Below are 23,108 nucleotides of genomic sequence, written 5' to 3'. Positions count from 1 at the left end.
CTGATGTGGGAGGACAAAAGGCTCCTTGTAAAAGTCACAATGTCAAGTTAATTACATTAATTTCATTGTTTATAACAGGCTTTTCATTTTGCATTGACCTAGATTAAAGCACAGCAGTGGTTTAAATTTTGCCAGGCATTCAACCAGCAAGATAGGCCGTCATTGTAAATAAGAATTTGTTCTTAACTGACTTGCCTAGTGAAATAAAGGTTCAATAAAACCAAAAAAATGCCTAGATTTGGGGCGAGAACAAGGCACACCGGACGTCACATCTCCTCCCCGTCTCTATAAATATTCATGAGACAAATATCCTGCGTGACCATGCGCGATGACGCAGCACGACAACTGCGGATCCCGATTGCTGCAGCCGCTTGTCAGTGTGACGAAGATTGGCACTCAGGTAAGCTGTCACTCAAAATCTTCTTTTTTCCGTTCCCTATCAATCAAACCAATCTGGGCCGCACAGAATAATGCCTAGGGCAAAAGCTCGGGAGGTGGGGAGGCCAGTGGAGTTCATGTAGCATTGAATAGATGGCCGGAGCCAAGGAAGATGGAAATTACTCGAGGGAAGAAAAAAAATGTCGGCGTTTTAGGGAGAGGAGGGGGGTGGGAAAGAAGGATTCTGAAAAAGCAAGGGCGACAGCTAGGAAGCAAGGCCCCAGCCAGTGTACCCTCTTCCAGTTGAATCGCGAGTGGCACAGGGGAGGGATAGGCAGCTGTCCCTTGCTTGATTGATTGATTGATGTGGGCAAGATTTTTCAAACTAAAATTAGAAACTAATATTTATAAATACATTTACGAATAGCAATAATATTTTAATACAATGTCAATGCATATGGGATGAAATACGCACTTTATATGCACTTTAATCCAGCAGCATTTTGTCATGTTACTGTATTTTCGCGCAGCTACCTGTGAAAGCGGCAGCTGATCCGTCTCAGACACCGCTGTAAATATGGCGCTTCTGATTAACTTCACCATTGCAAACTAACGTTTTTAAAACAAGCACTCTTCACTTGGTGTTGCGGCCATGAAGAGAGTTAATGCATATTACATTTAGTACACATTTGAGGCTGTTGTCGCCTAATTTAGTGGGCAACAGGAACAATTTGCAATGTATTAGCTAGTAAGCTAACGAGCTAGATAGCTGGTTTATTTACGAAAGCAACTAACGTTAGCTATTTTGTTTAGCGACCTTGTCTTGAACAAGTAAACGTTCGCAATAAATGTAGTTTAAAGTTCTCTGAAACTGAATTTTTACTTCACTGAAGTGTCTCACTCCGACAGCTTTTTCCTTCATATGATTGAAAGCTAATCCAATAATTGCTTGCTATTGCTAAACCCATCAAGACGCTCTACTAGTTGGCTTTGTTGCTGCGATAAAAGCAAGTCGGGTTTTAACATGGTGGGTGTGTGCCATCAGTTAGGACCGTGGACATTAACCTGGTTTCACGATAAGACATGTATGATTCGCACCATTGTCGTATCCTTGCACACACGAACGTAAGTCAAAGACGTGCACAAAGCTGTACATTTCGAATGCAAGCCGATAAACTACATAACATTTTGTCCCCCCCCCCCCTTATAGCCTTTGTTTCCTAAGCCATTTATATGTAAATATACATGCATGTTTCATTCTCGTTTTGACGAATACCTTACAGTCAAATAGGTAGCTGCATTATCGTGTATGTTATTGCACTACAGGGAGTAGATCATCTCTGTCAGAGCAATCCAGCATTGCCATGCTCTATTCATAAACATGGACAATTAATCAAGTGGAAAAGTGGAATGTAATCGTGTTTAGGCCATTAAAAACATTCTTTATTTCTATGGTTTAGACTACAATAAGGGTCAAATATTTATAGCACTTGGTCTTTCAAAGAGGGAAAACAATTCAATAGATTTTCACTGTAGTTTTGCAATTTACCTCAACCCTTCTCCATAGTGCAGTATTAGTCCAATATTGTTTACCAAATACAAATGTCAGTTTTTGTAATTTGTCCTGTTTTCAAATAATCTCCATTTATCATGAAGAGTAATTTATACTATAATAGCCTTTTTTAATTCTCAACAGTGTGTGGACCTATGTGTTTTTCTAGGTCCGCCAACATGATGGCTGCCCAGTCGGATTCCATAGACAAGTACCTGGAGGGAGAGCAGCAGGTGGGTCAGAAGGACAAATTTAGTCTGAGGCTCAGCTTTGCGGCCTACTTAAACCACGAGCATGGGTGTAAGGGAAGATTTGAAGATCTTGAGTTGCTTATTTGAAGTTTGGCAATATTTTTTACCCATCATCAATGTAAAAAATAAAATAAAAAGTAGAACTACTGTCATTTTTACCTGCAGAATGTTTTGGGGTGTATTGTAATTCCTGAAATGATTTATTACTATGTATTTAGAATGTATTGCCACAACTACAGATGAGCAGCTTCTATCCCAAGAGATAAGGCTGCTGAACAATTAATCAAATGGCCACCTGGACTATTTGCATTGACCCCTCCCCCCTTTGTTTTCACACTGCTGCTACTCACTGTTTATTATCTATATCACTTCACCCCTACCTACATGTACAAATGACCTCAATTACCTCAACTAACCTGTTTATTATCTATGCATAGTCACTTCACCCCTACCTACATGTACATATGACCTCATTTACCTCAACTAACCTGTTTATTATCTATGCATAGTCACTTCACCCCTACCTACATGTACATATTACCTCAATTACCTCAACTAACCTGTTTATTATCTATGCATAGTCACTTCACCCCTACCTACATGTACAAATGACCTCAATTACCTCAACTAACCTGTTTATTATCTATGCATAGTCACTTCACCCCTACCTACATGTACATATGACCTCATTTACCTCAACTAACCTGTTTATTATCTATGCATAGTCACTTCACCCCTACCTACATGTACAAATGACCTCAATTACCTCAACTAACCTGTTTATTATCTATGCATAGTCACTTCACCCCTACCTACATGTACAATGACCTTGACTAACCTGTACCCCTGCACATTGACTCTGTACTGGTACCCCCTGTATATAGTCTCGTTATTGTTACTTTTAATTTTTTTAAATTTTACATTAGTTTATTTATTAAATATTTTCTTAACTCTATTTTCTTAACTGCATTGTTGGTTAAGGGCTTGTAAGTTATCATTTCACAGTAAGGTCTACACCTGTTGTATTTGGCCTATGTGACAAATAAGATTTTATTTTGATTTGAGAAAATGGTTTTAGGACATTTGACTAACTTGAGGTTTTCCTGCTATAGCAAACAAGTATTTTTTTAGAACATTTGCTCTCAATCAAAGCCATTGTTGGTTCAATCACATGGCTGGAGATGGGATTTATGTTCTTAGAAGTGAGCCTGGCTAGCTGCTGGTAGGCAGTGTGAAAATATGAGAGGAGGAGCACGTGAAGGTGTCTGAATTAATTCGCTCAAAGACAAGCTTGGTGCACCTATCGGTAATGGATAAGCATGATATGCCACGACTCATCTTTCTATTCTACTCCCGTCCAAAGAGATACTGACAACCTCTGTATCATTCACCCATTTGAGAATAATTTAGCAAGGCTATTTCCCTCCATTGTGTACTGAGAAAACAGTCCTCCAACCTATTACCAATGCCAACAGTCCTCCAACCTATTACCAATGCCAACAGTCCTCCAACCTATTACCAATGCCAACAGTCCTCCAACCTATTACCAATGCCAACAGTCCTCCAACCTATTACCAATGCCAACAGTCCTCCAACCTATTACCAATGCCAACAGTCCTCCAACCTATTACCAATGCCAACAGTCCTCCAACCTATTACCAATGCCAACAGTCCTCCAACCTATTACCAATGCCAACAGTCCTCCAACCTATTACCAATGCCAACAGTCCTCCAACCTATTACCAATGCCAACAAGACCAATCTTCTCACGGCTTATTTAGTAGTTGTTGAGGCATGGTTCTGAGCGTTACCTAACCACTACTATTGCTCCTCATTCTGCTTTCATCTCATCTCCCTCGCTCCCGTTTCTCTCCAGATGCTGGGGTCGGAGCAGACGGACGGTGACGAGGGTTTGGATGCAGCCTCCAGTCCAACCCCCACTGAGCCCCAGACCCCCATGGATGTAGATAAGGCTTCCATATACCGGTACACCCCCTGACTCTGTTGGCCCCCTGACAAAGCTTTGGTCAACTCCCACCTCAATTTCTTTCAAAAAGGAAATGCTGCTGTTTATGAAGTAAACACGACCACATGTAACATAAAAGTAAATGATGGTAATTTAGTGACGTCTCTTCCTGTGTCTATGTGTGTTGTTGCAGGCATCCCTTGTTCCCTCTCCTGGCCCTGCTCTTTGAGAAATGTGAGCAGTCGACACAGGGCTCAGACTGTGTCACGTCAGCCAGCTTTGATGTGGACATTGAGAACTTTGTCCGCAGCCAGGAGAAAGAGGGCAAAGCCTTCTTCAGTGAGGATCCTGATCTCGACAATCTGGTGACCTCCCTCATTTGCTGTTAATATTCTTTTGAATGATTTTCCATCAAATCAAATTTTATTTGTCACATACACATGGTTAGCAGATGTTAATGCGAGTGTAGCGAAATGCTTGTGCTTCTAGTTCCGACAATGCAGTAATAACCAACGAGTAATCTAGCTAACAATTCCAAAACTACTACCTTATACACACAAGTGTAAAGGGATAAAGAATATGTACATAAAGATATAGGAATGAGTGATGGTACAGAGCGGCATAGGCAAGATGCAGTAGATGGTATCGAGTACAGTATATACATATGAGATGAGTATGTAAACAAAGTGGCATAGTTCAAAGTGGCTAGTGATACATGTATTACATAAGGATGCAGTAGATGATAATGACCTCTAGTGACACTATTTGTACATTTCGTACATTTTTAGCAAATGACGCATGGAAAGTGAGCTACTGTTTCATTTTGCGCTGTTTGATGAAGCCGGTTGGCCACATATAAACATTACAACAGCCTTATACTAAAGTATCTACCAGTGGAATAAATGGTGTATTTACTATAACAGACTACTATGCACATGCCATTTTCAATGAAAACGTCCTGGCCTCTCATAACTCCTCTCCTTGACCTTTGACCCCATAGATGGTGAAGGCCATCCAGGTGCTGCGGATCCACCTGCTGGAGCTGGAGAAGGTCAGCGACCTGTGTAAGGACTTCTGCAGCCGCTACATCTCCTGCCTCAAGACCAAGATGAACAGCGAGACGCTGCTGAGTGGAGAACCTGGCAGCCCCTACTCATCTGGACAGGGTTTCTCCCCCACCAAGATACAGGTACACACACCCTGCCATACAGATATATTTTGCTGCCATCATACACACCCATTATGAATCCACAATACACACACCCTTGTATACTGCAATACACACACCCTTGTATACTGCAATACACACACCCGTGTATACTGCTATACACACACCCGTGTATACTGCTATACACACACCCGTGTATACTGCTATACACACACCCGTGTATACTGCAATACACACACCCGTGTATACTGCTATACACACACCCGTGTATACTGCTATACACACACCCGTGTATACTGCTATACACACACCCGTGTATACTGCTATACACACAACCGTGTATACTGCTATACACATGATGCTATATATTGACCCATGAAGACTCCGTTTAACCTCTGTGTGTGTCGTGCAGACGTCCAGCTCTTTCACAGGAACCCTCAGTCCCCAGGGGATTGTGGTGCCAGCATCGGCCCTGCAGCAAGGCAACGTCACCGTGACAACAGTCAACCCCACACAGGTTATAGCAGGTATGTCACCCTGGCATACAACAACCACAGGTAGAGCCTCAGACACCAACCCCCACCGCCCTCACCTCAATAAGAATCACAGTGGCGGTTTCCTAACCACAGATTAAGTTTAGTCCTGGATTATATTTCAATGGAGAGTCCAGGACGAACAAGACTTAATCTGTGTGCCGGAAACCGGCCCTTAGCATACAGCTGTCTGTTTCAGTACCAGCAGTTTCTGAAAATAAATAAGGACTACTCTGAAAGCATTGTTGGGTCCTTGTGTTTCCTCCAGGTGGCACAGTCTACCAACCAGTCACAGTAGTCAACTCACAGGGCCAGGTGGTTTCACAGACCCTCTCGCCCCAGACCATACGCATCCAGAACACACAGGTAAGACACACACATCTGGATGCTAACATTTACTGCCTTCTGAACAACGCTGCCCCGCTGAACAGCCCCCTACGCTGAACAGCCCCCACCTCCCCACGGTGCCCCGCTGAACAGCCCCCCACTGAACAGCCCTCCCCCCACACTGAACATCCCCCGCCCCCTCCACGCCATCCCGCTGAACAGCCCCCCACGGTGCCCCACTGAACAGCCCCCCCTCCACGCTATCCACTGAACAGCCCCCACCACGGTGCCCCGCTGAACAGCCCCCCTCCACGCTATCCACTGAACAGCCCCCACCACGGTGCCCCACTGAACAGCCCCCCTCCACGCTATCCACTGAACAGCCCCCACCACGGTGCCCCGCTGAACAGCCACCCCCTCCCCCACACGGTGCGTAAATGTGAAAGAATATGGAAACCTAACAGTAACTTTCTTCAGCTCCAGCTGCAGCTCAACCAGGACCTGAGTTTCTTCAACCACGACGACAGCTCACCCAAGAACAAGCGTGGCGTTCTTCCCAAACAAGCCACCAACGTCATGCGCTCCTGGCTCTTCCAGCACATCGGGGTGAGTAGAACACAGGCACACTCTATAGGTTTACAACCTGGAACGATTCTGGGATTTGATTGGCTTGGCTTGCAGTGCAAGATGAAAACACTAACTACTTAAAGGAAAGGTCCACCCATTTTGAATGTTATATTGTTTTTGTGCATCTCTGAGTGATGTTCTATCTATTCCCTGGGTCATTTCATGTTTTAATTTGTAGCTTGAGTTATTGGCGTTTTTAAGCAGGCAGAAACCCAGCCAGTATGACGTAGTATTGTGATAAAGTCTCTCTCACTACCCTGGAATATGACTTTTAGATGGTGAAAATGTCTATCATCCATGTCAGATTTCAATACTGGCCGATGTCATAACTCGGGAGGATGTCTTCTCTCGTATGAGCCTATGATTTGTATTTTTACGATACTCCTACCTCGAGAAATGTGTCATTTAAGCACATTTCTCCTTTGTCTGCCTCTTCAGTCCTGGTTGCATTGCATGGTGCCGTTGCCAGAGATATTATAGAAAAGAGATAGTAATCCAATGAATGAAGGAACGAATAATGCCCCACCCAGCAGACTGTCGACCAATTGCGTTCACGTTGTCATGCTGCGTCACGCGGTTGCCAAGCTAATCGCCACACAATTCCTTCTCAAAGTCAAATGTCGAAAAACGTGCCTATTTTCCTCGAAAGTACATAATGTTACGATTCCAAAGCTACATGATACTACAGATAGCAAGTTATTTATCTCAGAAAAAAATTGTGAAGTTGTACTTGTTGATGAAATTTGTGCTAATATTTGGGTTTTGAGCCAGCATCCAATAGACTCCCATTCACTCTGTGAAGGAGATTGCTTTTTGTCCCAGAATGGTCCAGATTGCACACGCCAACCCATTGACGTAGCATGGGCAAAGTTTCCCATCTCCTCAAAAGTATTTCTGCCTTTGAAAATGTCAGACTCCACTCTGTGAGCAACGTTACATGCTGATATGTTCTTTGGTATTATTGTGTGTAGCTAGCTAGCTGGCCAGCTCATAGAGAGAGCATTTCATTGTGGATTTGAGCTGCAACAGATTTACACAAATGTTTTTCCCGGTTGCTACCAACCTTATTATGACTGCAAAATGAAACATTTGTTCACAAAAAATATTGTTCTTAATATTGTTATTTAACACATTTAATTAGTGGTATTGGGTGGATTTTTCCTTTTTAATTACTTATTTTAATGGCTTTAATTTAATGACTTTTGTCTTATTTCTATAGCACCCCTACCCCACGGAGGATGAGAAGAAGCAGATCGCTACCCAAACTAACCTGAGCCTCCTCCAAGTCAACAACTGGTGAATTACATGAACCCATGCCACACTACCATGAACTATCACCTAAGACTATGAAATACTATGAAGAACGACCTCTCCTAGCGTGAACCAATCCAATAATGTGTCAAGTTTAGTTATTGGTCCAAACCCCTTGTTTCCCCTCTCGTGATTGGTCCAACCTTTCTTCCTTCTCTCTCAGGTTCATAAACGCGCGGAGGCGAATCCTGCAGCCCATGCTGGACGCCAGCTCTTCGGAGACACCCAAAACCAAGAAGAAACCTCCTCCGAACAGGCCGCTACAGCGCTTCTGGCCTGACTCCATCGCCACGGGGATGACACAACAACAGGTCCAGATGCCAGATGGTACTTTAAAATATATATATATTATTTCACCTTTATTTAACCAGGTAGGCTAGTTGAGATCAAGTTCTCATTTGCAACTGCGACCTGGCCAAGAATAAAGCAAAGCAGTGTGACAGACAACAACACAGAGTTACACATGGAATAAACAAACATACAATCAATAATACAGTATAAAAGTATATACACAGTGTGTGCAAAGGAGGTAGGATAAGGGAGGTAAGGCAATAAATAGGCCATGGTGGCGAAGTAATTACAATATAGCAATTAAACACTGGAATGGTAGATGTGCAGAAGATGAATGTGCAGGTAGAGATACTGGGGTGCAAGATAAATAAATAGATACAGTGTGGGGATGAGGTAGATAGATGGGATATTTACAAATGGGCTGTGTACAGGTGCAGTGATCTGTGAGCTGCTCTAACAGCTGGTGCTTAAAGCTAGTGAGGGAGATATGAGTCTCCTGCTTTAGTGATTTTTGCTGCTATGTGCTGCTGTGTGCTGCTATGGTGACCAGTGAGCTGAGATAAGGTGGGGCTTTACCTAACAGAGACTTGTAGATGACCTGTAGCCAGTGGGTTTGGCGACGGATATGAAGCGAGGGCCAGCCAACGAGAGCGTACAGGTCGCAGTGGTGGGTAGTTTATGGGGCTTTGGTGACAAAACGATGGCATTGTGATAGACTGCATCCAGTAGAGTGTTTGGGGCTATTTTGTAAATGACATCGCCAAAGTCTTTATGAAGTTTTACGAGGGTATGTTTGGCAGCATGAGTGAAGGATGCTTTGTTGCGAAGTAGGAAGCCGATTCTAGATTTAATTTGGGATTGGAGATGTTTAATGTGAGTCTAGAAGGAGAGTTTACAGTCTAACCAGACACCTAGGTATTTGTAGTTGTCAACATATTCTAAGTCCGAACCGCCCAGAGTAGTGATGCTGGACGGGCGGGCAGGTGCGGGCAGCAATCGGTTGATGAGCATGAATTTAGTTTTACTTGCGTTTTAAGAGCAGTTGGAGGCCACGGAAGGAGAGTTGTATGCCATTGAAGCTCGTCTGGAGGTTAGTTAACACAGTGTCCAAAGAAGGGCCAGAGGCATACAGCATGGTGTCGTCTGCATAGAGGTAGATCGGAGAATCACCAGCAGCAAGAGCGACATCATTGATGTATACAGAGAAAAGAGTCGGTCCAAGAATTGAACCCTGTGGCACCCCCATAGAGACTGCCAGAGGTCCGGACAACAGGCACTCCGTTTTGATTCACTTAACTCTATCTGAGAAGTAGTTGGTGAACCAGGCGAGGCAATCATTTGAGAAACCAAGGCTGTTGAGTCTGCCAATAAGAATGTTGTGATTGACAGAGTCAAAAGCCTTATCCAGGTCGATGAATACGGCTGTAGAGTAATGTCTCTTATAGATGGCGGTTATGATATAGTTTAGGACCTTGAGCGTAGCTGAGGTGCGCCCATGACCAGCGCTGAACCAAGATTGCATAGAAGGTACGGTGGGATTCGAAATGGTCGGTAATCTGTTTGTTAACTTGGCTTAACTTACTCATTAGATAAGCACTGCTATGTATCAACAGTTGCTAGAGCTGTTGGCTATACTTGTTTTTAAGGTAACTAGGCGCAAGCGCTTTCTGTAATGGAAATGATGGCCACAAGGAGAATTCAGTCACAAGGCAGATTCAAGGCTCCCTTGTTAAAGCGACTTATTTCACAATGGGACTCACTTTGTGTGGAAATAAGACACTATAGAAAAACATGAGCGCTATATGTGATGTCACTGACGTGATGTCACTGACGTCCTCTCCTGGTCGTCTGTTCACCAGGAACCACGGTGATGATGAGTGTGGAGGGTCTCCGGAGCCTGACATCAGACGGTGCCACGCTGGCCGTGCAGCAGGTGATGATGGGCGGGCACAGCGAGGACGAATCAGGAGACAGCGGGGACGAGGACGATGATGACGACATGGTTGGGCTGGGCCTGGACAACAGCGACTCCTTGCAGTAGGACACAGACGTACTGTACACACACACACACACGAAGACATACACACTTAAAAACAAACTTTAATATGTGTGTGTGTGGTGGTTAAGACCTTCAACTGACCCATTATGTAGGTAGGCTGATAATGAATGAGGTGGGCTGATAATGAATTGCAACACACACTTAGAACCAAATCAGCGCCATTTTTGATGCTCTGCTAAAAAATAGGATGGCTCAGATTATGTATGTACTGTAGATAGACTGGTATTGCATCGCGAGTACACAATGTAAGTATACGTTCTCTCGATCGGTTTACACAGAGCACAAGCACTGGACATACGGGATCACTCCTGATGTCCCTTTTAATGAATGGAGTGTCTTGTGTGTGAGCAGTTCGATTTCAGAAAGCGTTTTTTACTACGTCGTCAGCTTGTGTAGGCCAGTGTTTTTCTGTATAATATCATTGTATGTTCCAAAAGGCTGAGAACGGAAGCAGCAACAACAACAAAAAATTATCATCAAGTGTTAAAAAACACACTCTGAAGCTCCGTTACTTAAATGTTGAATGATTTCTTATTTTTTGATTTAATCTCTTGTTGGATGCCAACACTTTCAAGTTGTATCTGTAATGGGTTTTGTTCACTTTGCATGCCTGTGTTTGACTACATGTGCCCACTCTGATTAGGACTGGCTTACAGGCAGAGCCCATGGTGTACAGGAAGACCCTATAGGTCCAGAAAAGCCCATTAGGAAAATTAAAGTAAAAGAGGCTTATTTTTATATACAAACATGAGAAGTATGTTTTTTGTTTGGTGTTCTCTTGTTTTGTTTGGAATGTTTATGTACAAAGGTTTTGTTATTGAAACTAGCGGCCCTGTTTTCCAGGGTCCAATTAAGTTTTCTAAATATTGATGACAAATGAGAAGAAAAAAAATTTGATTATGTCAAATGGTTTTTAACACGATCCGAAAAAGGCCTTATTTACAGTTAACTGCCAAAATAATGGAAACACTTAAGTAAATGAGGGATACAAAGTATATTTAAACCAGGGGGTTCTATACAGGGTCTGGTTCGGGAGTTTAATTAACACATTAACATCCCATCTTGCTTAGGGTAAGGTATTAACAATGCCCAGTTGCTGATTTATTATGGCTAGAAGAGGTCTCCGTGACTTTGAAAGAGGGGTCTCAAAGAAGAACAGGCTGGTTTAAAGTGTGTGTTTGTTTCAGTTACCAGATCTCTACCAAATTGAACACTTATGGGAGATTGTGGAGCGATGCCTGAAACAGCGTTTTCCACCATCAATAGAACACCAAATGATGGAATGTCTCGTAGAAGAATGGTGTTGCATCCCTCCAGTAGAGTTCCAGAATGGTGTTGCCCCCCTCCAGTAGAGTTCCAGAATGGTGTTGCACCCCTCCAGTAGAGTTCCAGAATGGTGTTGCACCCCTCCAGTAGAGTTCCAGAATGGTGTTTGCACCCCTCCAGTAGAGTTCCAGAATGGTGTTTGCCCCCTCCAGTAGAGTTCCAGAATGGTGTTGCCCCCCTCCAGTAGAGTTCCAGAATGGTGTTGCACCCCTCCAGTAGAGTTCCAGAATGGTGTTGCACCCCTCCAGTAGAGTTCCAGAATGGTGTTGCACCCCTCCAGTAGAGTTCCAGAATGGTGTTGCACCCCTCCAGTAGAGTTCCAGAATGGTGTTGCACCCCTCCAGTAGAGTTCCAGAATGGTGTTGCACCCCTCCAGTAGAGTTCCAGAATGGTGTTGCACCCCTCCAGTAGAGTTCCAGAATGGTGTTGCACCCCTCCAGTAGAGTTCCAGAATGGTGTTGCACCCCTCCAGTAGAGTTCCAGAATGGTGTTGCACCCCTCCAGTAGAGTTCCAGACACCTGTAGAATCGACTTAACGGCACATTGAAGCTGTTCTGACGGATCCTTCTGGCCCCTACACCCTATTAAGTTGGTGTTTCTGTTATTTTAGCAGTTACCGGTGTGTTCTTTTTGTAAAGACATAACTATAGTGAAAAGCACAGAAAGCCTAACTAGTAGAAGCTACACTCCCCTACGTTTTTTATTTTATTTGGACAGTGAAGCTAAAACTTTTACTTTGGCACTTCAGTATACTCCAGCATTTTGGGATTTGAGATCACATGTTTATATGAGTAGACAGTACAGAAAGCCATCTTTTTTATCTGAGGGACTTTTCATACGTATCTGTTTTATAGTTTAGAAATGAATGCACTTTATGTATCTAGTCCCCTCCATTTGAATTACTATTTGGACAAATGAACTTTATAGTGTTTTAACAGTTTGTAAAACAAAAAGTGGTATTTGGTCCCATATTCCTTGCACACAATGACTGCATCAATCTTGTGACTCTAGAAACTTGTTGGATGCATTTACAGTTTGTTTTGTTTGTGTTTCGGATTATATTGTGCCCAATAGAAATGATTTAAAAAAATATATATTTTACTTCTGTTTAACTAGACAAGTGAGTTAAGAACAAAATCTTATTTTCAATGACGGCCTAGGAACAGTGGGTTAACTGCCTTGTTCAGGGGTAGAATGACAGATTTTTTTACCTTGTCTGCTCAGGGATTCGATTTTGCCATCTTTCGTTTAATAGTCCAACGCTCTAACCACTAGACTACCTAGAGAAATTCATGGTGAATAGTGTATTGTCATTTTGGAGTCACTTTTATAATGTAAATCAACACTGCTACGTTAATGTGGATGCTACCATGATTACCGGTAATCATGAATTAATCATGAATAATGATGAGTGAGGAAAGCTAAGGGCATAAATGTCATACCCCACCAAAAGATGCTAACCTCTTGTTACTGGTAATGGTAAAAAGTTAGCATGTATTGGGGGAATGATCTTTGTGAGTCTGTAGATGCATGAAGTGCATTCAATTTCTAAACTGTTAAACAGATATGTATGAAAATAGCCTCAAATAAAAGGTGACTTTCTGTACTGTCACTGTCAAATTAAACATTTTAGTGTCACTGTCCAAGTAAATACATAGGGCTATAGGGAAAGTAGACAACGGAAGCTAAACTACAGTAGAGGGGTATAGTAATATGTTACATTGAAAATTGCAGTTGGGATTGAAATTCAGAAATATACTTGATTTGCAGTACCCTCATCTTCTGCAAACAAGTCTAGTTTTGCCAGTGTGTCATTTAAAAAAAAATCATTTATAATAGTTCTGTAGATGTCACTCTCTTTTCGAGTGCACAATTCAGTATACTACGCTTATTGCAATGGTCATAGATATCATGGTACTTAGGCAGACAGATCCACAACACAGAGATACAGTACAGATGCAATCACAGTCTAAAAAAAACATGGCTATGTTGCATTCATTTAATATTTTATTTATGTACATATACATATTGCATTAGAGGCAGAGAGCAGTAGGGATCCTCTGACCTCACAGGCAGCACATTGGTCCTCAGTTTGAGAAGGACTGGAGTTCTGTGGCAGATCTAGGGATAGCTTTTCAAGAATGTTTTCCAAATGCGCCATCTAATATTATTGCATAAAGTTCAGGGCCTTTTATTGTTGGGAAAACCTGCACCAATGTACTGTATATTTCCAATCTTATGCTTCTATTTTCTGTCATTCAGGAAAAACTGACATGAGATTTAGATCTCCACAGAGTGTTTCTGGCTCAGGGTCAGGTGGCTCTCAGCTGCACTCTCTCTCTCTCTCTCACATCTCTGCTGTTTTTTTGTTGTGTGGTTTTTTTTTAATCTACTGTTGACTTTTCTCTGTTTTGCCTTAGAGCTTTTCTATTTTGGAATAAATGATGCTTAACCTCCTACTGTTGTGTTCCTCTGCCTTCATTGTGCTTGGTAGTAGACACGATTCGTGACAAAAGTCAACCCGACAAAGGTTATGGCAGGTATGCCAACATGGCGCCAAGCGTCGCCCATCCCTAACTTCATAGATGATATGACTGGGCTGGGTCTGGACAACAGCAATTAACATTCAATTCTCTGGCTACAGCTCTGTTGGACATTCCTGCAGTCAGCATGCCAATTGCACGCTCCCTCAAAACTTGAGACATCTGTGGCATTGTGTTGTGTGACAAAACTGCACATTTTAGAGTGGCTTTCTATTGTCCCCAGCACAATGCCTCTGTGTAATGATCATGTTGTTTAATCAACTTCTTGACATGCCACACCTGTCAGGAGGATGGAATATCTTGGCAAAGGAGAAACATTTCTGGGATCTATTATTTCAGCTGATGAAACATGGGACCAACACTTTACATGTGTTTCATATTTTTATTCATGAGTAAAAGAAGTCACAATTAAGTTGCATGGACTCACTCTGTGTGATAGACGGATATTGCATTGCACATACACACACCTTCAATAAATAGACTTTTCTATTCTGAAGTTGCAGTACACTCCACAGGAGATTGGGGACAATGGGCTCGTGGTAATGACTGTAGTGGAATGGTATCAAACACATGGTTTCCAGGTGTTCGATTCCATTCCATTTGCTCCGTTCCGGACATTTTTATGAGCCGTTCTCCCCTCAGCAGACTCCACTGGTACACTCACTGAATCCTAATTGTATTTATTACATAAACCTATAGGGTCTATTGCAACCATCAATGGCCACCAGATTCTTGTCAGCTAATCTCTCTTTTAACCATCAACAGCACTTAAATCACCCGCACACACCTGATCTCAATTGCTACCATTATTGTCCATCAGCGACATCTTTTGAAACTGAGGGGAAATGTTAATGCATGTGGTTCCCTCTGCTGGATAAAACCATAACTGCAACATGAGTATGCGATCTATTAACCTGTGTCTACACACCATGGGCCCAGGGATGCTGCATGGCCAGTGCATTCAACCTTTTCTGGCCCATAAAGCGATTTTAGAATGTAAATGTTGGTGGGGCAAACTCCCCCCACATTTTTGGGGGGGGATTTATGACAGCAAATCCACTACACAACACTAATCATGACATTAATTGCACTTCTAACGGTGACAAACGGTGCCCACAAACTGTTAGGGCCGACGTAAAGCTGTCCCAGCAGCAGAGCTTTTTATTCAACACTGTAGTGAATCCTTACCACCGCTACACCTGGCTATTAGCGGAGCCTTGTCTGGCAGCGAAACAGTTTAATCAGCCTCATTTACTGCCTTTAAAAAAAAAACATAGCTGATATGGCTGACTTGCTTAAACAAATGTGTGGTTACTACTGACAATTGAGATGTACAGACTATGGCATGAGGGGAGGATGAGCAGATAAGAGGCCATCTGTAATTTAGACATAAGACATTAATGAGCGAGCTAGTCAATATAACCATTTGTAAAGCACTTTTGAAATGTACAGCAACAGAATTCAGAACATGGTCCGTTCTTACGGTATTCTCCCTGTACACCAAGTCAGAACAGTATTATAAATAAAGGGGCCATATAAGCAGACAATGAAAGCTCTTATAATATTTGATGATTACATTTCTCTAAAACAGGCTATAGGCTACATGTGCACCACCAAGTCAGAACAGTAGGCTAAGTTAACAAGGGGAAAGGGACCAAATTATTAGGGTGAGGCACATGGGCTAATAACAGCTTACTACACATCATGCACTTAGAATTACTTTCTTAGCTACAGTATACATATCTCCTTGGCATATTACATCATTTATGCAGCAGCATACAAGACATTTTTGGACTTGTGCTGTGCTCACTTGAACAGGAAGGTGGCGCGGCGGTCCTTGGGAAAATTGTCATCAAAGTTCTGGCATTCTCTGGATTTATGGTGCTTTCAAGACAACTGGGAACTCGAAAAAAACCGGTTGAATCATGACGTCAGTGATCTTCAGGTCGAAACTCTAGAAAGAGGACAGAGTTCCCCACTTGGAATTCCGAGTTGAATGACAGTTCAAAACATATTTTCCCAGTCGGAGCTCGTTAATTTTCAGAGTTCCCAGGTTTCTTGAAATCACCATAAATCCAGAGAATGCCAGACTTAGATGACAAAGTTTGATGACAATTTTCCCACAAGGATCGCCGCGCCACCTTCCTATTCAAGTGAGCCACAGCACAAGTCCACAAATGTCTTGTATGCTGCTGCATAAAGTTTGAGATTGGCCAGTTTCCAGTTGTTTTGAACGCGGCAGACGTCATGCTGGATTGAGAGCATGACCAGTGTATTCAACCTGTTCTGGCCCATAAAGTTGAACGTTTATCCATCTAAGCTTGGAAAAGAGACCCTCAAACCCAGACTTGGACCACACACCCACTCCACTGAATAGCAGTCTAGTGATTGCTATGCAACGCTTGCAGTTAGCCATTGATTCCTTTCAAACCACTCATTGTTGAATTTGGAATTTCCAACTTGTTGTGTGATGTTTATGTCCAATGGCCGATGAGCACCGCTACATTTTATCTATAATTTCTCTTCATATGACCAGGGTTGAAAAGCATTTGCCAGTAGATGGTCAACGTGATTCATGATGATGACTGCTTGTCTAGCTTACTAGCTAAGATTTTGAAAGTATGATTAGTCCAATCAAAGCTATGGTACATATGTGACTTGACACGATTTTATCTGTGGCCAATGACCTTGAGCCTTCTTGGATGGGCACTTTAATGTAACTCTTTGGCAGCACCCAAGGGGCTTGAATTTTCAAGCTCTCCCTGTAGATTTTGCTGCGACGTAGTGTCCCAATGAGTGACAGAACACTGGGACAATCACGGCACAACTAGAGAACATTGCCAACCCCCTACACTCCGTATTTTCCACCGGCTGCCCCACCACCATCACAGAAAGCACTGAGCTTGGCTGAAACACCTGCATTTTGGAGCTGCTTTACTCAAGAAAGCAACAAAAAAACAGTTTGTATGCAGTTTAACTCAATGATTACATTTTTTTTTTTAAACATTATTTGCAAACTGATCGCCACTGCTTGACAATCATACCATTAATATGACTTTAGTGATGTAGATATGAAGCAGAGTAAAGCTTTAAGGATGTTAGGTACAGATACACACAGGATTAAACCTATCATAACCTGATACCTGATACCCCACCCCGTTCAAAGGCACTTAAATATTTTGTCTTGCTCATTCAAAAATCCTTCTTTAACCTGTCATCTCCCCTTCATCTACACTAATTGAAGCAGATTTAATAGCGGACATCAATAATGGATCACAGCTTTCCCCGGGGTCAGTCTACAGTGCCTTCAGAAAGTATTCATACCCTTTGACTTTTTCCACATTTTGTTGCTGTGTGCCCCAAACACAAGACTTTGTATTCAGGACAAAAAGTTGATTGCTTTGCCACTTTTTTTTTTACAGTATTACTTGTGTCTTGTTGCAAACAGGATGCATGTTTGAGTATTTTTGTGCAGACTTCCTTTTCCACACTGTCAGTTATGTTGTGGAGTAACTAAAATGTTGATTCATCCTGTTTATCACAGCCTTTCAACTGTTTTAAAGTCACCATTGGTCTCGTGGTGAAATCCCAGAGTAGTTTCCTTCCTCTCCAGCAACTGAGTTAGGGAGAACACCTGTATATTTGTAGTGACTGGGTGTATTGAGACACTATCCAAAGTGTAATTGACTTCGCCATGCTCAAAGGGATATTCAATGTCTTTTATTTTTATTTTTAAAGTCCCTTCATATATTTAGTACATTTAGGCTTGCCATAACAAAGGGGTTGAATATTTGTTTCAAGATAATCTTCATTTGTTAAATTCCCAAAACAGAAATCCACTTTGACATTAAGACGTGTACGCAGCGACATTTCTCAATTTAATCAATTATTAATTCAGGCCGTGACACAAAATTAGGAAAAAGGGGTGTGAATACTTTATGAAGGCACTACATGTCATGGAAAGCAGATGTTCTGTACACGCCGCGCATGCTACCCTCATCTATTTGCACCCCATTCACAGAACCAATTTCGCCTCAATGTAAACGCTACAGTTTACGCAATATCAAGAGTTCAACTGAACACAACCCCTGGCTCATGTGCAAATTGACAATACTGTAAACCGCATCAAAATACATAGGCCTATTGTGTTCATGGGCTTATCAGAACTAGGAAACTGAACTTTGACATGCTATCTGGTTCTTGTTAACGTGCCGCTTTTACAACCAGTTAGCAAGTCGGGAACACTAGTTGCCAAGTTCCGACTAGCACTCGAACACGGAAATTCTTCATAAGTAGTAATTCAGAGGCAACTCTCAAACCAGAAGTGTAGGATGGACTACTCCCCTTCTCTGCGTTAGGTCAGATGCATCAACTTTCTGGCAAGGAGGGTGCTGCTGGTTAACAGGATAATCAACTCACCCTAAATGTACTTAATAGGATTTATGTTGTATGCTTAAACCAATCAACTTGGCACCATGAATAGCCCAGTTGCCATTTGTGGGTGGACACGACAGACCCATGTGTCCATAGCTAGAGCATTAGCTCACCGCGGTGGTCATGCAATTTAGATAGGCCGGATTTAATATTCAGAGCGCGAGCATAGCACTATTAAAAAATTTGCACAACCAACAAAAGCCATGACATTTACAGGGGTTACACATTATGGTTTACATCCACATGCATTGCTTTTACTCGCTCATGGGCCAGATTAAGGAGCCGCAGTAGAAAATATTCATTTTAACAGTAGATTCACACTGTGGAAGAAAACCCATGTATACTTTCAGAAATAAAAAAAAGTCACCCCCAGTGTCCTGAAATTATACATTTAATTAGCAAATTCACCAAAATACATATGAATCAAAAGCTCAAGGATGTCCCATTGCAGTGTTGAGAAGTAGGTGTCCCGACATGTGCCCTTTGATATTCAACTAGCTTCATAACAGAGGTAAGACCTTAACTACATGTTCTCTTTCAACCCACAGAATGCTACTCACAATATTTTTTTGTTGTTGTTAACAATTCACTATTCAGCTGGAAGGACAGCAACTACAACAAAAGCAATATACTATATATCAAAAGTTGAAGTGAGGTGTAAACCATTTAATAATTATAGCACTCAAATGACACCACTTCAAATACACATGGATGCATTATGGTCACCGGTGTAATTTAACTGAACGTGTTCTGCAGCAGGACAATTCCCCGAGTCCTCAACAGGCCGGGACAAGTGCAATACCATACAAGTAAAAAGCATCGCTGCCTATCCCAACCTGCACAGAAAGGGATTGTTATTCTGACGAAGGATTAAATTAATCACTGCTATGATCAGTTTTGCATGGATTTGCACAGCGGTACATTAAAAAAGCTGAAAGCAAACCAGCAAAACTAACCAGCGACCAGTGGCTCCATCCCCTCGGCGGCGTCTGCTGTACCCGGTGGTGATGCATGCATTTAGAAGTACATCAAGTGCTCACACTGCAGTAGATATCCATAAAACTACCTGCACTATAAGCACTTTAATACTGCTGAAACCAGTTTGCACATTAACGTTGCCGTGGGTGGAAAGGGGTGTAGGACGCCCAAGAGCCCTCCATGCTGCTCAACCAATAATAATACATTTTAAAAAATGTAAAAAAAGATTCACCAGGACAGATGGACACACAGGCCACCGTCAGTTTTGCATAGATTTGCACAACTCCATTTCTCTTGTAGTGCAACTATGCAAAACTAGCAGAGATCTGCAAGGATAAATCATACACTTTTCATAGACCAGACGAGTCCCAGCCCTTATGCCAGAAGGAGCACGTAGGGCAGTAGGTGCTGGTCTACTTCACTATCTGCACTAGATGCACCTTAGCATAAGCACCAGTTAAGGTTCACACAATCAGTGTGCAGTGAAGCCAGTCACCGTGCCACTATAGTGCTTAAAGTGCCTTCACTGCAGTAGATATTAGATGACTACCTGCACTGTAAGCACTTTGACACTACAGTGACTGTTAGGCAAGTGAAGCACCCTTGCACATATCCAAAACCAACGCTGGAATGTTTCTGGGCCAATCACTTGAACAGGGCGGATGGATTCCAAGCGTACATCCCATCCCAATGGGTGCCTGGAAAAGAGAAGAGAAACAATTAATTGTAAAAGACAGACTACCAGACCATTTTAGCAAGTTCTATGGGCCTTTAGTTGACAATTTTACCATGTTAGTTAAGAAACTAACCCTAGCTACACTGCATTCCCTGTAGCATCATGCACAAATATTTTTTTTTGCTTGGAAGACCCTGTATTACATGTTTTGCGACAAATTGTAAAGTCTCCATAATATTAGTTGGATAAATTTTGCTTGCAAGTGTTCACTTAGTTACACGCAGATATTTGCAGAGCAACACGCCACAAAGCCATTTGTACACGCGGCAAGATCAAACGCGCAATCTAGAAACACGTTGCCAATTAAAACCAATAGTAGAGAATCCTTGGACGACATCAAAGCAAGTTTAAACATTGTATGAAATGCGCAGCTTGCGGCCGCGTCGTGGGAGCTGCACATGCGTTCTCAAACAATTCAAGAATCCCCCTCCCCCACGCGCCTCACTGACATGGCGCCGCTAAGTCCGCATTACCAACATTTACAACCACAATCAGTGTTCGCTGTAATACACAAATATAACCCATAATATTGTAATGAAACAAATCAATACACTGCGTTTGTTGGTGGTTGAAATATGCGCCTTGCTAGTTGGCCAAGCGCACCACGCACACGATCGCAAAATCCGTAGGAATCCACACGGCAAAGCGCTGCATACAAAGCATGTGGTAGCAGGCTCGCGGTAGCTGGCTAGCCCATGCCATAATACGTTTGTTGCGGTGAGAGCACCGTGCGTCTAATTTTGGCAAACTAGTGTTAGTCGTAAATCATACATTGAGAATAAACAAAATGTGGGTAACACTAATTATCAAACAAGAAGTTATGCAAAGAGCATTAACGCCAGCCATTAACGTTAGCATGCTAGCCCCCCGGCCTTGTCATCCGCGCATACTGTTCAACACTGTTGATATGTCATCGACTGTATGTTCAGGGCACTTAACACACACGCGTGAAACATTTTGCCCAGCGTTACCACAATCTTCTTTGGCTAGCCACCCGCTGATAACTATTTGAATGACTGGCCAAGTAATTTAAGCTAGATAAGTGCTCCCTAGTTATCGTTAGCTAGCGTAGCTTTCACAATCCAGCAGAGGCGCGGCCTGCTACTTCCCTCCATGTGTTACTGCATTGTTCTGGAGACACTTCAAAACGCACACCACTGAAGACAGTACACCAAATTAATTCACTTTATTTCCCGTCTAGCCAAATATAATAAAGAATGGACGAAATACAGCATTACCAGAAGTAACGCTCACTTCAGCTAGACACTCTGCTCAAGAGGCATTGCAGAGGCAACAGCGCACGCGTTTCAAATACCGCTCATTCTAATAACCACGGAGGAGAGTGGCCATGCGCCTCTTACATTGCTTTAAAAAGGTTCGTTTTAAAGAATATATTCCCGGTATAATCTAGGCAAATCTGTGGCAACAAAGTGCGCGAATAAGCACGGTTTAACTTCGAAAGTTGCATCCCAGGAAAAGACTAACAACAGGTTTCTGGTCAATAACATGCGCGTACGAAGACACTCGCCTCTGAAATCCACCATCTTCACTCACTTGTGCAGACTTACCCATTACGGTCACTGCTCCAGGCATATCTACGAAAGTAAACCACAAACTTGTAAATTGCACAGTAGCTAACAAAAATCGCATTGGCATTTGCTGCTATTTTGATTCGGTAGGACTTTGTGAATCGTAGTAAAATTGCGAAAGTGGCGCGAACATACCCTGCTTTTAACCATGTGGTGAATGAAGGGCGGCTCCCGCCGTTGAACGTAACTATCTACAACCCCCTCATTAGCATAAATAAACTACTTCCGATTTTGACCCTCCGCCAATCCAACACATGAGTTACAACAATGGCTGTGTTGGCCACGATTTCTCTTGTTCCAAGTTCTGTCGATCGGGTAATCGTCTATCTTAGATTGACTACGAATATATATATATATTTTAAATTATGAATAGATTGCAGGCCAGTGGAAGATAAAATACCAAAGTTCTTCAGCATCAGTCTGAACTATTTTCTGTTTTAGATTAGATAGGTTATGCAATTAGAATTCATTATAATAGGGATAATTAGTTAAATGTATTCTAAATACGTGAGATTTATTTTTTAAAGTAGCAAAACTAAATATGGAGGGAAATCATGGTAACACTTAGCTAACACTGCAAGTATAATGCCTTATTACTTGTTACGAACAAGATCATTTATCATCTCGTATAATGAGGTTTATACTGTATGCTATGCCTATGAAGGACATTTGCAACAGACTTAAAACGCTGTTATTTAGTCAGGGCCATTATTACACGATAGGCTAACATGAAAAAGGTCTTGCAATGCTTTATAACATCATCATAATGCATTATACCTGGAGGCTCTCAAAAAAAGGATTACCTAAACATGAATGTTGTCTCCTTTGAACAGATGTTTTAGTTCAGTAGGAATATAATCATTAACAATCATTAGGACTAGTTATATTTGAAAGTCAATTTAACTACAGACATTTTGGCACTCCATATTTCTAAACTTTATTTCCCACTGTGATTAGCCTGTCTGGGCGGTAGGTAGCCTAGTGGTTAGAGCGACAGACGATTTCGTGAAAGTGTTGCAAGATCGAATCCCCGAGCTGA

General features: G+C 42.3%; 1 protein-coding gene across 5 annotated transcripts; it reads left to right on the top strand.

Moving 5' to 3' along the window:
• The first annotated feature begins 322 nt into the window (after positions 1 to 322).
• Positions 323 to 12,269, top strand: pknox1.1 (pbx/knotted 1 homeobox 1.1). 5 transcript variants are annotated; one of them, XM_024411050.2, is made up of 11 exons: positions 323 to 400; positions 2,100 to 2,163; positions 4,058 to 4,167; positions 4,341 to 4,512; positions 5,148 to 5,336; positions 5,728 to 5,872; positions 6,117 to 6,214; positions 6,653 to 6,781; positions 8,022 to 8,098; positions 8,277 to 8,440; positions 10,264 to 12,269. In XM_024411050.2, exons 2-11 carry the CDS (start codon positions 2,110 to 2,112, stop codon positions 10,443 to 10,445), a joined length of 1,320 nt encoding a protein of 439 aa, XP_024266818.1. In that variant the 5' UTR covers positions 323 to 400; positions 2,100 to 2,109; the 3' UTR covers positions 10,446 to 12,269. The 5 variants fall into 5 exon arrangements, with proteins under 5 accessions (XP_024266818.1, XP_024266803.1, XP_024266810.1 ...); XM_024411035.2 differs by having other exon boundaries at positions 329 to 400; positions 2,075 to 2,163; XM_024411042.2 differs by lacking the exon at positions 323 to 400 and adding an exon at positions 438 to 744.
• Positions 12,270 to 23,108: the final 10,839 nt, after the last annotated feature.

The sequence above is a fragment of the Oncorhynchus tshawytscha genome, linkage group LG03 (assembly GCF_018296145.1).
Source record: "Oncorhynchus tshawytscha isolate Ot180627B linkage group LG03, Otsh_v2.0, whole genome shotgun sequence".
Classification (NCBI taxonomy): domain Eukaryota; kingdom Metazoa; phylum Chordata; class Actinopteri; order Salmoniformes; family Salmonidae; genus Oncorhynchus; species Oncorhynchus tshawytscha.
The sequence above is the reverse complement of the archived record's forward strand: the minus strand, read 5'-3'. Positions and strand labels throughout refer to the sequence as shown.